We start from the raw sequence: 15,556 nt of genomic DNA, 5'->3' as shown, positions 1-15,556 counted from the left end.
AGGGTTTCAATTAATGTCGCTGACCCAAGCAACACAAATGTTGTTAAAGGTTGAACACTGGATTAATTTAGTAGAAATTTGTTTACATCTTATTATATATTTAGTAGCCCGCAGTTACATCGAGGATGATGATTATGAGAAAGCCCACGAAATTGTAAAAATTACCTTCTTCTTCCCATTCCATTATTGTTGGCTGCACTGTGGCACATCTGGCGTTTGTCGTTTGTTGTTTGCTGACGTAAAGGAAAGTAGTGAGAAGTCAGCGTATGAGACCGAAATTGATGTGTGGTAGAAAATTGATATGTTTTGAATACTTGTTTTCAATAATTTTACCTTGCCCGGCAAGGTGATAATAATTGACGAGGCTGTCAGATATGAGATCTGGAGGCAAGTGTATCTTGCTGACACTGTTTATTCGCCGATGTAACACCATATTTTGACAGATTTGTAATGTCTGTGTTTTGTGCTTTTACAGGCAGGCGCCAAGGAACTTATTCCAATTCAGCCCTCGTTAGACTCCAATGACAGCTAGGAGGCGACGTGGTGGCTCCGAGTCTGAACAGGCACCGCTTATTATTTCGACTGGAGCATTACACACCACAGAAAGTCCGTGGAATAGACAGTCTACGCCTTACAGAAGTTATGTGTCAAATGCCCGAAGCGCTGAAATAGAAGACACAGAATTGCAAGATAAGGACGCAGCGATTATTAGGAAAATGACTGCACGAGACAGGACTACGGAATTTGTTAATGCTATAAGATCATTGCAAGGACGAAATGTGGCCAGAGCAGTGGCAGTTAGAGATCCAAGGAGAGCTAAGTTTATGCAGAGCTATGCAGAATTTATGATGATAGCAAGGTACAAATTAAATATTTTATCACGCTGTAATGTTAGATAGATTTTATACTGTAACCTTTATAAGGCCAATGTTATGGTGGTTCTAGAGAACACGGCCGATTTCATGGCCGCATCTTTCATGACTGAATTTTTGCTGATTACCTTGTCGTCAGTGTGACTTAAAATAGTACTTTCACATTCCATTAACTTTTTTCGCTATTGTGTGGATGTTTCTTTAAAACATTTTCTTGGAGATATACTTGGAACATGAGCCATATTTCAGAAGAGGCAAAAAAATTGCCAATTGTTTCACAGAAATTAGTATGAACAATGAAAGAAATCACTTTGGTTCTGTGCGATCATTGTTGGAAATTGTTTCTTGCAATGCAGGTGGTAAATGCCCCTTTGGTTGAAAAGAAACAAAGCTCAGGAAAGTTAGTGTTCCTGAAATGGACAGTGTTCCTAAGCAATCTGAATTTCGGTAGGTAACGTAAAATTAAGTTATTGGTGGAGAACCATAAGGTTTCATCAGATAACCGAATGTTTGCAAGGTTTGTAGTGATGCTATACTTAAAGATGTTGCAGTGTTTAAGAAATTCCATACTGTTTCTGTTGCTGCTTTGTAATGGAATGGGGTGGTTAGTGGAGGCAGAGTAGTGCTAAAACATTCACCTGACTTCATAGTTTAGAGGATGCTTGAAACTCTGACCTTGTGAACATGATATATATGTCTTGTTACCTTACACCTACAAATTGACGATGTTATTTTCAGCAAGGTCATAAGTTTTCCATTCCCTGTTTGTATAAGAACAAGGCATATGTCCCATTTCTAATATTTGTGCTGTTGTCACTATGCTAAATCGTAACAGAAAACTGAAGTAAGCATCACAAAAATACAGTTGATGTAAGTCAAGATTTAGTGTTCAGTTCAAAATTTTATTAATAAGTTATATTTCTCTAATAAAGCAGTTTATTAATATTCCCATAGGCCTAAATCTTGAGACTTCAATGAATTTTTTAGAATTTGCTGAGCTCATAGTTGGCATCTCACCTGGAATGCCAGATTTATTAAGACTTCTTTCCGAAGCAATTGAAATTAGGTTGGCAAATAAGGAGGAATTAATTTAAACTTCTTAATGACTATAAATTTTTCAGGGGAAATGTTTCATCATTTTTTCATCCATCACTGTGAGAAACCCTCACATTTCAATAGCACCTCCCTTTTGTAGTAAAGTGTCATGAAGTAACAGTGCCACTCTCATAAATCTGTGAGATGATACATTTTTTGAAATTAGTTTGTAGCATCACACATGTAACGTGAATTTCATTTGTTTACATAAAATTGTTGTGATGTGTTCTAAGCAAATGAAGTTCCATATTCTGTTTTTGTTAGTGTTCTTGTTATTGGGATGTGTCATTTAAGTTTATTAAACATAATCATTCTAATTAAAATGCTGGTCTTTGCAGGACTATTGGCAAAAATATCAGTAGTACTTACACAAAGTTGGAGAAGTTAACATTATGTAAGTATTTAAACAACTATTTTCAACAATAAGTTTTAGAACATTATACTCTAAAGTGGGAAGTTACAAAAAACACAGTTGAAAGCAGTTAATTGGTAACATTAAATGTTCCTGACCTAGGAGCCTATATGTGTGGAGAAATCATGTAATTATCATAACAGTGCAATAACAAAGGTAGTAAGGGTGAATAAATGATACCAGATGTTTCATAAATGTTCATGAGCTTCAAATGAGTACGAAACATGTTACATTTAGGAAATAGGAGTATATGTATCAGGCATGAGCTTAGAAGTGAATTTTCTGTTGACTTTTGGAATTATGCAATTAAGTTCTTAGGGAATGTCTCTTTCTTAATTGTTAATATAATCATATACCCTAATAGAAGGGAATGAGATTAAAAATATGTACGCCAGTGTTTCAAATTGTGTTAAGAAATATCCTGTTATGTTTAATCAGCATTTTTAGTTTAAAAAATTCTGATGAAAAGTACTGGTAACTGTCACAGGTCATGTATATTTATTGACAGGTTGTGCTTACCAGATGGGAGCATCCTCCTGTGTGAACTGTATAGTTGCCACATGTTAGAACCATAAAGCACCACTCGCCTCCACTATCATGACAAACTTTGTGTTGACGATGATGCTCTAAATCTGTGTTTTGTTGCCACCGAGGTAATGAATATCTGAGGATGCTCATGTCGTCATTAACATGGTGACTGACATGAGGCCACAATGCCACATGGCAGTCAATGTGTTATAGTCGATAAATCAAATAGTATGTGACTTACCAAATAAAAGTGCTGGCAGGTCGACAGACACACAAACATACACACAAAATTCAAGCTTTCGCAACAAACTGTTGCCTCATCAGGAAAGAGGGAAGGAGAGGGAAAGACGAAAGGATGTGGGTTTTAAGGGAGAGGGTAAGGGGTCATTCCAATCCCGGGAGCGGAAAGACTTACCTTAGGGGGAAAAAAGGACGGGTATACACTCGCGCGCACACACACACACATCCATCCATGTGTGTGTGTGTGTGTGTGTGTGTGTGTGTGTGTGTGTGTGTGTGCGCGCGCGCGCGCGAGTGTATACCCGTCCTTTTTTCCCCCTAAGGTAAGTCTTTCCGCTCCCGGGATTGGAATGACTCCTTACCCTCTCCCTTAAAACCCACATCCTTTCGTCTTTCCCTCTCCTTCCCTCTTTCCTGATGAGGCAACAGTTTGTTGCGAAAGCTTGAATTTTGTGTGTATGTTTGTGTTTGTTTGTTTGTGTGTCTGTCGACCTGCCAGCACTTTCATTTGGTAAGTCACATCATCTTTGTTTTTAGATATATTTTTCCTACGTGGAATGTTTCCCTCTATTATATATATATATTATTAGACAATCTGTGCTCTAGATTTAACACACATCATTATGGCATCATTTCTAATTTAGGGAAGTTGTATAAACAGCATTCACAACACTTCTCTTGTAATGTCAAAGTCTGGTATTTGCTGAACATCTCCATGGTGGTTTCCTGACTACAAGATAAATCCGTGATGAAATGTGCTGCTCTTCTTTGAATCTTGTATTTTTCCTTTGTCAGTCCTTTCTGGGAAGGATCCCAGACTGACAAGCAGTTATTATGTAGTGATCAAATGAGGGGTTTGTAAGCTGCACCCTTCATGGACAGACCAAACTTCCTGATGATTTTTCCAGTGAAACAGAGTATGCCATATACCTTTTCTGCAATTAGTTTTATGTGGTTGTCCATTTAATTTACCTCTGTATGCATACTCAGAGGTATTTGAAGGGTGTGATTGTTTCCAGTGATTATTAATCAGTTGTGTAATCATAGAATAATGTGTTTTTCTGCCTATTTATGTGCAATATGATACATACCGTTATAGTGAGCTTTAACTACCAATCCCTACACCAAACTTCGATCTTCTGCAGGTCTTCCTGCATTTCCCTGCAATTTTCTGGTGTTGACTTCTCTATATACAATAACATAATCTGTAGACATTCCCATAAAGTTTCAGAATCCTTCAGGTCATTTACATGCATATTGTGTACTAGAATAGTCCTATAACATGCTCTTGGTGTACGCCCTAAGTTATTCTTACATGTGAATATTTATTTCTGTTATTAAGATATGGTGTTTGTATGGTCACTTTATATTCATTAGGCAACAATGCAGAACTATATATTAATACCTTGAAGTCAAGAGCTATGATACCAACCCAGGCGCTGGTGTGTATTGTCTTCGGGATCTCATGGACAGACCAGTAAGCAGGTTTACCTCAACAAATTACAAGAATAGCATAGATCACAAAAAGAAAACTTGAAGTAAAATGTACATTGATAGGGATTCTGGGTGTTAAAGAGAAACAGCTACCAGCAGGCAAGCTCGGGTGCACCTGGTACACATTAGTTATGTCATTCTTGATCAGACGTGAAGGGCTCTGCCTGGATTGACACTTGGTGCATAGCTAAGGTCCAAAATTGAACTTAATTGTTCAACCAGCAAAGCCCCAAGTATGATGAATCTGTGTAAATTTTTTTCTAACATATTAACTGATAATATTTTTGTTGGGCCTGCAGCCAGATCATACAATCATTCTGGACGTATTGGTGTACAAGGAGGATGATAAGACACATTGTTCGTAGAAAACCAGTGCATGTATGTATCTACATACAATAAGTTGTCAGCTGTGGCACAGGTCCCTTTGAGGGTATTGGTAAGGATAACATACCCTGTTTCATTTGCAGGAACTAGAACACGTTAAGCTTGGATTCGAGCAGAGTGGCTAACAGTGATGATGTGACTTACCAAACGAAAGCGCTGGCATGTCGATAGACACACAAACATACACACAAAATTCAAGCTTTTGCAACCAACGATTGTTGCTTCGTCAGGATAGAGGGAAGGAGAGGGAAAGACGAAAGGATGTGGGTTTTAAGGGAGAGGGTAAGGAGTCATTCTAATCCCGGGAGTGGAAAGACTTACCTTAGGGGGGAAAAAGGACAGGTATAAACTCGCTAGTGCGCACGCACACACACCCCAATCCGCACATACACAGACACAAGCAGACATTTGTAAAGGCCGAGCCCATGCGCCGTGCCACTAACGAAGCAATTGCCTTTGGTGACATCTTTTGCAATAACGACTGCGCGAATCGACGGTATCTTGAAAGCAAAGAACGAGCAGCAGATGCTGCTGAGGACTCTCCCTCGAGTGTTTCCGATGACTTCTTGAGCTCTTATTCGTCATGGCATTCAGGCAGTCAAGGTTGCTGTCGATTGTTGCACACGAATGCGAAATACCTGCATTGTGCATTTCCGCAAAGTGATTTTTACGCCACAATGGCGATCGTCCTACAAGTTGTATCAGATGTGGAGGGCAGAGCTTAGCAGTTTCCGTGGTGTAGCGGTTATAACGTCTGCCTAACACGCAGAAGGTCCCCACTTCGACTGCGGGCGGAAACACGTTTTCGGCGCACTCAGCAAGACACTTGCTACGATCTCTACTGTGACCATTTAAATCAAACGTTCCACCAGAAGGGTGCACATGGCTCAAATGAAACATGAAACTGTTTCAGAACTGGTTGTCGGATTTAGCGCTGACTTGGAGGCCTGGAAATGCGCGAAACAGCCGCCGCCATGCGATTTGTTACCACACCGTTGTACAAAACGCAAGGGCTCATCCGGGATTTGAACCCGGGACCTCCAGCCTTTATAAATGTCTGCTTGTGTCTGTGTATGTGCGGATGGATATGTGTGCGTGCGCGCGAGACTCCTTCCCTCTTTCCTGACGAAGCAACCGTTGGTTGCGAAAGATTGAATTTTGTGTGTATGTTTTTGTTTGTTTATTTGTGTGTCTATCGACATGCCAGCGCTTTCGTTCGGTAAGTCACATCATCTGTGTTTTTATATATGTTTTTCCCACGTGGAATGTTTCCCTCTATATTATATACACACACACACACACACACACACACACACACACACACACACACACAAAGATGATGTGACTTACCAAATGAAAGTGCCGGCAGGTCGACAGACACACAAACATACATACAGAAAGAAACATTCCACATTGGAAAAATATATTAAAAAAGATGCTGTGACTTAACAAACGAGAAAGCGCTGGTAGATAGACACAATAAAAAAAACACACACACACACACACACAAATTTCAAGCTTTCGCAACCCATGGTTGCTTGATCAGGAAATAGGGAAGGAGAGGGAAAGACGAAAGGATGTGTGTTTTAAGGGAGAGGGTAAAGAGTCATTCGAATCCTGGGAGTGGAAAGGTTTACCTTAGGGGGGGAAAGCGCGCTCACACACACACATAACTGTTGCCTCATCAGGAAAGAGGGAAGGAGAGGGAAAGACGAAAGGATGTGGGTTTTAAGGGAGAGGGTAAGGAGTCATTCCAATCCCGGGAGCGGAAAGACTTACCTTAGGGGGAAAAAAGGACAGGTATACACTCGCGCGCACACACACACATATCCATCCACACATACAGACACAACCCCTTCTCTGTCCGCTTCCTCTTCCCCCCCCTTCTCTGTCCGCTTCCTCTTCCCCCCCTTCTCTGTCCGCTTCCTCTTCCCCCCCTTCTCTGTCCGCTTCCTCTTCCCCCCCTTCTCTGTCCGCTTCCTCTTCCCCCCCCTTCTCTGTCCGCTTCTCTGTATGTGTGGAGGGATATGTGTGTGTGTGCGCGAGTGTATACCTGTCCTTTTTTCCCCCTAAGGTAAGTCTTTCCGCTCCCGGGATTGGAATGACTCCTTACCCTCTCCCTTAAAACCCACATCCTTTCGTCTTTCCCTCTCCTTCCCTCTTTCCTGATGAGGCAACAGTTTGTTGCGAAAGCTTGAATTTTGTGTGTATATTTGTGTTTGTTTGTTTGTGTGTCTGTCGACCTGCCAGCACTTTCATTTGGTAAGTCACATCATCTTTGTTTTTAGATATATTTTTCCTACGTGGAATGTTTCCCTCTGTTATATATATATATAGGGAGACATGTGTAAAGCAAAGAGTTGGGGCAGAAATGTCAGTCGAAGCGGAAGTACAGAGGCAAAGATGTTGAGTGACAAGTGATGTACGAGGGGCGGCAACTTGAAATTAGCGGAGGGTTACAACCACCTAAGAAGTCTGTGGTGGCAGAGCACTGTGTCCTGCTATTGGGACTGTATTTAAGGGAATAAATTGAAATCATACTGGCTGATGATATTGTAAATAACGGAGACAAGTGCTATTCTTTAAGTAAAATGTGGAATCCTATTTTATGTGATATTAGCTGAATACTCTAACATTGCCCCAGTAGTTATGTGTTTTGTCTTGTACATGCCGCATCATAACTTGTCCTCATTGCACCTACATCCTCATACTCTCTCTGTCTTCCACCTCATTCCCTTTCTCCTATCCTGCTGTGTTCTCACACCCATTTCCTTTTTCATCTGCTTACTACCTCCCTCCATCCTCCACCTGCCTGCCCACCCTTCTCTGTCCACCTCTTCTTCTCCCCTTCTCTGTCCACCTCTTCTTCTCCCCTTCTCTGTCCACCTCTTCTTCTCCCCCTTCTCTGTCCACCTCTTCTTTCCCCCTTCTCTGTCCACCTCTTCTTCCCCCCCTCTCTGTCCACCTCTTCTTCCCCCCCTTCTCTGTCCACCTCTTCTTCCCCCCTTCTCTGTCCACCTCTTCTTCCCCCCTTCTCTGTCCACCTCTTCTTCCCCCCTTCTCTGTCCACCTCTTCTTCCCCCCTTCTCTGTCCACCTCTTCTTCCCCCCTTCTCTGTCCGCCTCCTCTTCCCCCCCTTCTCTGTCCGCTTCCTCTTCCCCCCCTTCTCTGTCCGCTTCCTCTTCCCCCCTTCTCTGTCCGCTTCCTCTCTGTCTGCTCCCCTTCCCCCTCCCCCCCTGTCTGCCACCCCTTCCCCCTCCCCACCACTCTCTGTCTGCCTCCCCTTCCCCCTCCCCACCACTCTGTCTGCCTCCCCTTCCCCCTCCCCCCACTCTCTGTCTGCCTCCCCTTCCCCCTCCCCACCACTCTGTCTGCCTCCCCTTCCCCCTCCCCTTCCCCCTCTGTCTGCCTCCCCTTCCCCCTCTGTCTGCCTCCCCTTCCCCCTCTGTCTGCCTCCCCTTCCCCCTCTGTCTGCCTCCCCTTCCCCCTCTGTCTGCCTCCCCTTCCCCCTCTGTCTGCCTCCCCTTCCCCCTCTGTCTGCCTCCCCTTCCCCCTCTGTCTGCCTCCCCTTCCCCCTCTGTCTGCCTCCCCTTCCCCCTCTGTCTGCCTCCCCTTCCCCCTCTGTCTGCCTCCCCTTCCCCCTCTGTCTGCCTCCCCTTCCCCCTCTGTCTGCCTCCCCTTCCCCCTCTGTCTGCCTCCCCTTCCCCCTCTGTCTGCCTCCCCTTCCCCCTCTGTCTGCCTCCCCTTCCCCCTCTGTCTGCCTCCCCTTCCCCCTCTGTCTGCCTCCCCTTCCCCCTCTGTCTGCCTCCCCTTCCCCCTCTGTCTGCCTCCCCTTCCCCCTCTGTCTGCCTCCCCTTCCCCCTCTGTCTGCCTCCCCTTCCCCCTCTGTCTGCCTCCCCTTCCCCCTCTGTCTGCCTCCCCTTCCCCCTCTCCACCCCTCTCTGTCTGCCTCCCCGTCCCCCTCCTCACCCGTCTACCTTCCCTTCCCCCTCCTCACCCATCCCTGTCTGCCTCCCCTTCCCCCTCCCCACACTTCCCCTTTCCCCACACTACCCCTTTCCCCACACTACCCCTTTCCCCACACTACCCCTTTCCCCACACTACCCCTTTCCCCACACTACCCCTTTCCCCACACTACCCCTTTCCCCACACTACCCCTTCCCCCACACTACCCCTTCCCCCACTCCACCCCTTCCCCCACTCCACCCCTTCCCCCACTCCACCCCTTCCCCCACTCCACTCCTTCCCCTCCCCACCCCTTCCCCCACTCCACCCCTTCCCCCACTCCACCCCTTCCCCCTCCCCACCCCTCTCTGTCTACCTCCCCTTCCCCCTCCCCACCCCTCTCTGTCTACCTCCCCTTCCCCCTCCCCACCCCTCTCTGTCTGCCTCCCCGTCCCCCTCCTCACCCGTCTACCTTCCCTTCCCCCTCCCCACCCATCCCTGTCTGCCTCCCCTTCCCCCTCCCCACACTACCCCTTCCCCCACTCCACCCCTTCCCCCTCCCCACCCCTCTCTGTCTACCTCCCCTTCCCCCTCCACACCCCTCTCTGTCTACCACCCCTTCCCCCTCCCCACCCCTTCCCCCACTCCACCCCTTCCCCCTCCCCAACCCTCTCTGTCTATCTCCCCTTCCCCCTCCCCACCCCTCTCTGTCTACCTCCCCTTCCCCCTCCCCACCCCTCTCTGTCTACCTCCCCTTCCCCCTCCCCACCCCTCTGTGTCTACCTCCCCTTCTCCCTCCCCACCCCTCTCTGACCATGTCCTCTTTCTCGCCCTGTCAACCCCCTCCAGGGCTGCCACAGATACAGGAAATCAGGGAAATTAATGAATGTCACGTAATTTCAAACACATCAGGGAAATTTGATTAAAACACTTGAGAAATCTCGTTTCTGTCTCAGTAGATATTGTTTGTTTACTGAGGTGGTGTGCACAGTCACTGCTCGGTGCAGCTGATTACGTGTGCCGCTTTCGTACGCCCTCATTACTAATGCTTCTTCCTTTCCCAGCACTCCCCTCTGCTTGCAGTCAGTGTTGCCTGCACTTCTTGCCACTAGCCTAGCAACTGCTGACGAGAGGCAGAGAGGTGTGAAGAGCTGTTTGTTTATATATGATTCTCAGAGACCATAGATGCAGCTTCTGGAGATGAGTTATATGTGCATGATTATGGCTGAGCTATGATGTGGATGTGTGCGCGTGCGTGCTCTTGTTACCTGACAATTGTATGGCTGAAATTTTAGTTATGAAAGTGTGATTGTCTTTCCTATGTGCCTGTTTGCGGCTCAACAATCGATTTTCAGAGTATTTGAACAAGTTACCTGTTGCATGGATTGATCACTGTGGTCTCATTTCAACAACATGCTGTCTGTGGCTCATGAATAGCTGGCCACACAAGTGGACTTGTGCAACAGACCAAAACCACAGGCCGCTTCTGTGGAAGTCTGTAATGGATTGGGCCTACCGATCTGAAACCATTTGGTTCCAACTAATGTGCAGGCTCTGCCCGTCGGATCTAGTTGAAACAAGGAGAAAATTGGGAATATAATCAGATCGTGCTTATTTGAATTATGGAGTTGATAATTTCAAAGACTAATACTGTGCTAAGTTACTTATGAGTCATTCCCTTCTTAAGTGGGAAACATTATGTACACGCACTTGATTTAAGATTGAGGACAATAGGAATAACAGTGAACAGGTTTTATTTCATCTGTTTGGAAAATTAATGTTGTATAATGTGACTACAAATTTCTCATAGTATTTTGGGTCCAAAACTAAATGAAAATTTGGCTCAAGCCCAAACATAATCAGTTGCTTTTTTGTTCTGAAACAAATTTAAGCACATTCTGTATCCAACTGTTATAATATCAACATGATATCAGATATGAAAGAAAGAGAGAGATTTGCATACAATTATGTTACTCAAAAATGTTGTATTTGAAAATTAATACTTTGTCATTTTTAACAGTGGCCAAAAAAAAGTCCCTCTTTAATGATCGACCAACTGAAATCCAGGAATTAACTTATATTATAAAAGAGGATTTGAATAACTTAAATCAGCAAATAGCTCGGCTACAAGAAGTAGCTCGTATGCAGAGACAAAATCAGCAAAATGGACATCATTTAATCTCTCACTCTTCTAGTGTTGTGTTGGCACTACAGTCAAAACTTGCTTCCATGTCAACTGAATTCAAGCAGATTTTAGAAGTGAGAACTGAGGTAAGATAAGTCATCACATGATTACATTAAACAACACTGTTTGCTACCAGCATAAATTGACATTGTATTTATGTTTATAACAATATTTTCTTTAAATTGGCACACTTTTGATTTCAGAATTTAAAACACCAAAAATCCAGGCGAGAACAGTTCTCACAGGGCCCTGTGTCGTCATCACTGCCACCTTCAGCAATTTCTGGACCCCATCAGGGCTCTGTACTTCTGGCAGAGGAACAAGTTAGCATAAGCATGGAACCTGGCAGTGCTCTTTTGCCAGCTTCACAGAAACAAGCTATGGTCTATGATGAGACGGTATAGTAGATTTTTGCAAATTTTTATGCATACATTGTCACCTAATGCTTTCCAAATATTCTACTCACCTGAGCGCATCTCCCCCCCCCCCCCTCCTCTCTCTCTCTCTCTCTCTCTCTCTCTCTCTCTCTCTCTCTCTCTCTCTCTGACAGAACACATTGCAACTGAGAATTGTATTTATAATTTAGGCAGTTTACTTATGAAGTGTGAATTCTGTATGTATCTTTATAAAAACGGAAATTTCCCTTCAATAGGCTCTTTGTTTCACAGAGAAAAAGCTGCATTCTTCTGCAAGCACACACACGTCGACTTCATAAACAGATTTATAACTTCACTGTTGTTTTGAATACTGTTGTTTTTGACCCCCAAATAGCAAACTTGAAAACTCATTTCCTCAACAGTAATAACTGAATAAAAAGAGAGAACAAATAAGCATTAAGAAAGTTCTTACATAAAATGCAGGAAATTCTTCATAGTTATGTCTTCCATTTTGGGAAATTACATTGTAATATTATATAACATCTACAATCACATGTGATGCTGTGCTATGTAGTCAGGAAAGCATCAGCATTGTGTGTTCATAAGCTACCATTGCAAAAACAATGACACTTCTCCTGTGACGTAATTTTGATTGGTGTGCTATATGTATTTTATTGCCTCATATATTTACAGGACTCGTACCTTCAGAGTCGAGCAGAAACTATGCAGAACATTGAGTCAACAATTGTTGAGCTCGGGGGTATTTTTCAGCAACTTGCACATATGGTGAAAGAACAAGAAGAAATGGTTGAAAGGTAAACATCATGTAACAGAGAAATTGTACTGATCTGTTTTAAAATAGTTATAACTAATTTTATTTTGTAATTCTTTCAGGATTGATACCAATGTGACAGATGCAGAACTCAATGTTGAAGCAGCACACGGGGAAATTCTTAAATATTTCCAGTCAGTAACATCAAATCGTTGGCTGATGATAAAGATATTTGGTGTGCTTATTTTCTTCTTCATTTTTTTTGTGATATTCTTAGCATAAGCTGGAGTGGTGCAGACAGAAAACCAGCACTGTATTAATCCTCATCTGCCGTGCAGTGGAAATGAAAGAGATTAGACACAATTTGTGCACTGTTAGAGCACTTGAAAAAATGTGTGGAATGGCAACATGATTGTTGTGTTAGCCACTCTTCTGCTCGAGATGACACTGGATGACAGTGGTATTCTGAAGACAAATCACCAGAAAGTTTTGTTACAAGAAAAGTAAAGTGTCATTTTATAGAAACGCAATGTTGTTTCCCTGTTGAATTTATATCAAGTCTTAATGTGATATTTCAAGCTGTTTTTTTATTATAATTATATACTTGCAAGTATTAAAAGCTTGGAATAGAGAACTGTGAAAGAATTTCTTTAATAAAAAGACTGTATTTTAATATTTTTATTAATTTTAGAAATTTTTTTGCAGCATTTCCTGCAGGGTGATACCTACTCAGACAGGTTCTGATGGACAGCTCTATCAAACTAGTGAACTATCATTGATAACAAGATCATTGTTTCTCTGTAGTATACAGATATTATGGAGTCATAGCTAAATTTACTCTGAAAGTGATTCCTGAAGATTGTCAGTACTTTGAAAACATTAACTTTGGTTAGATACAGTGATACTTTAACGATTTTGAGAAAATACTGCACAAGCTATATTTTCAGATATATTTAACACTGACTATATTACCTGAGTAAGAATGGATGTTCAGCATTGACATTAGAAAATATTTGATTAGATATGTTTACGGAGAATGGGCAACTTTAGACAAGCAGACCTTTTGTGTCGTATGTAGGATTGACAATAGGCCTAATATTTTACACATTTTAGATTCCTTTAACTACTACTGGGGACAAATATGTTTCAGTGCAATACATGTCACTGTTGAAAATCTCAGCACAACCTCCAATGGGCTCAACACACTTGGCTTGGTGACATATCCTTTCTTTTTGTTCCCTCTGGCAATACTGCTTCCAACTCGGCATTACATTCTTTTAAAGCACAGATAGTATCTTCAATTGACAATTTTTTTCCTCTGTCACTTTGAGGCCGAGAACCCTCGTACTAATGGGAACAAATGTAAGGTATTGAGCGAGTGAGCAACTGTTTCAAAGGCCAGGGTATGGATTTTCACCACTGCAATGTGCAACGGATGAGCTGGGCATTTTTGTGTTGGAAAAGCAATATTTTACCATGGTGGCATCTGCTACAGGTAGTTGCACAAACAGTATAAAAACATTGCACAATTAAGTCCAGTATATTATTCTTATCTAAATAATCAGTCACAATGGTATCCATGAGTATCAAACAGATTTTCCCTTTTTCTGCTGACAAATGGGTTTTACTTTCCATACACATGTACTCATTGTGGACTGGTTGCACTACTGAGTCTCACGAACAGGGTGTAACAGCACATACATGTCTAAGACACCAGAAATCCTTCATCAACACAATCTACATCTACAGCCATACTCCGCAAGCCACCTGACGGTGTGTGGTGGAGGGTACCCTGAGTACCTCTATCGGTTCTCCCTTCTATTCCAGTCTCGTATTGTTCGTGGAAAGAAGGATTGTCGGTATGCTTCTGTGTGGGCTCTAATATCTCTGATTTTATCCTCATGGTCTCTACGCGAGATATACGTAGGAGGGAGCAATATACTGCTTGACTCTTCGGTGAAGATATGTTCTCGAAACTTTAACAAAAGCCCGTACCGAGCTACTGAGCGTCTTCTCCTGCAGATTCTTCCACTGGAGTTCATCTATCATCTCCGTAACGCTTTCGCGATTACTAAATGATCTTGTAACGAAGCGCACTGTTCTCCGTTGGATCTTATCTATCTCTTCTATCAATCCTATCTGGTACGGATCCCACACTGCTGAGCAGTGTTCAAGCAGTGGGCGAACAAGTGTACTGTAACATACTTCCTTTGTTTTCGGATTGCATTTCCTTAGGATTCTTCCAATGAATCTGTCTGGCATCTGCTTTACCGACGATCAACTTTATACGATCACATTACACTTGTCTACATATAGATTGAATTGCCATTCCCTGCACCATGCGTCAATTCGCTGCAGATCCTCCTGCATTTCAGTACAATTTTCCATTGTTATAACCTCTTGATACACCACAGCATCATCTGCAAAAAGCCTCAGTGAACTTCCGATGTCATCCACAAGGTCATTTATGTATATTGTGAATAGCAACGGTCCTATAACACTCCCCTGCGGCACACCTGAAATCATTCTTACTTCGGAAGACTTCTCTCCATTGGAATATTTTAATTTGTTTACATGAATGAGTACCCATGGCGAGGGAATGAATCAGGATATGATATTAAATCGGGAAAGTTAATAATAAAGCAGAATATACACGTATCCTTTGCAGACAAATTGCCAAGTACATATTAGTGCAATGAACAATATAACAGACGGATTTACTTAAGTTTCTTAGGAACACTCTGACAGAACAGGAGTGAGTAATGAGGGAATTCTTCAATTTAGACTTGAAAATGTGAAGGTTATGGCTAGTTGAAAAAGAGACAGCGTAGGAGGGAGAGATGGTGAGACATACACTATGTGATCAAAAGTATCCAGACACATGGTTGAAAATCACTTACAAGTTTATGGCACCTTCCATCGGTAATGCTGGAATTCAATACGGTGTTGGCCCACCCTTAGTCCTTGATAACAGTGTCCACTCTGGCAAACATACGTTCAATCAGGTGCTGGAAAGTTTCTTGGGGAATGGCAGCCCATTCTTCACGGAGCGCTGCACTGAGGAGAGGTATCGATGTAGTCGGCATTCCAAAACATCCCTTGGTGTTCTATAGGATTCAGGTCAGGACTCTGTGCAGGCCAGTCCATTACAACAGGGATGATATTGTCGTGTAACCACTCTGCCACAGGCCGTGCATTATGAACAGGTGCTCAGTAGTGTTGAAAGATGCAATCACCATCCCCGAATTGCTC

General features: G+C 43.1%; 1 protein-coding gene across 1 annotated transcript; it reads left to right on the top strand.

Annotated features, from left to right (window-relative positions):
• The first annotated feature begins 227 nt into the window (after positions 1 to 227).
• Positions 228 to 12,977, top strand: LOC126194650 (syntaxin-5). Its single transcript, XM_049932836.1, has 7 exons — positions 228 to 391; positions 480 to 859; positions 2,306 to 2,361; positions 10,991 to 11,241; positions 11,359 to 11,553; positions 12,226 to 12,347; positions 12,427 to 12,977. Exons 2-7 carry the CDS (start codon positions 522 to 524, stop codon positions 12,584 to 12,586), a joined length of 1,122 nt encoding a protein of 373 aa, XP_049788793.1. The 5' UTR covers positions 228 to 391; positions 480 to 521; the 3' UTR covers positions 12,587 to 12,977.
• The last annotated feature ends 2,579 nt before the right edge of the window (positions 12,978 to 15,556 follow it).

This window comes from Schistocerca nitens, chromosome 7, assembly GCF_023898315.1.
Source record: "Schistocerca nitens isolate TAMUIC-IGC-003100 chromosome 7, iqSchNite1.1, whole genome shotgun sequence".
In the NCBI taxonomy this organism is placed as follows: domain Eukaryota; kingdom Metazoa; phylum Arthropoda; class Insecta; order Orthoptera; family Acrididae; genus Schistocerca; species Schistocerca nitens.
The sequence above is the reverse complement of the archived record's forward strand: the minus strand, read 5'-3'. Positions and strand labels throughout refer to the sequence as shown.

What these genes read in the sequence shown, in the direction of transcription:
- LOC126194650 (XM_049932836.1), top strand. Translation starts at nt 522, where the DNA reads ATGACAGCTAGGAGGCGACGTGGTGGCTCCGAGTCTGAACAGGCACCG. An exon ending in GAATTTATGATGATAGCAAG is followed by an intron (nt 860 to 2,305) that starts GTACAAATTAAA and finishes TGGTCTTTGCAG; the next exon opens with GACTATTGGCAAAAATATCA. An exon ending in CTATGGTCTATGATGAGACG is followed by an intron (nt 11,554 to 12,225) that starts GTATAGTAGATT and finishes ATATATTTACAG; the next exon opens with GACTCGTACCTTCAGAGTCG.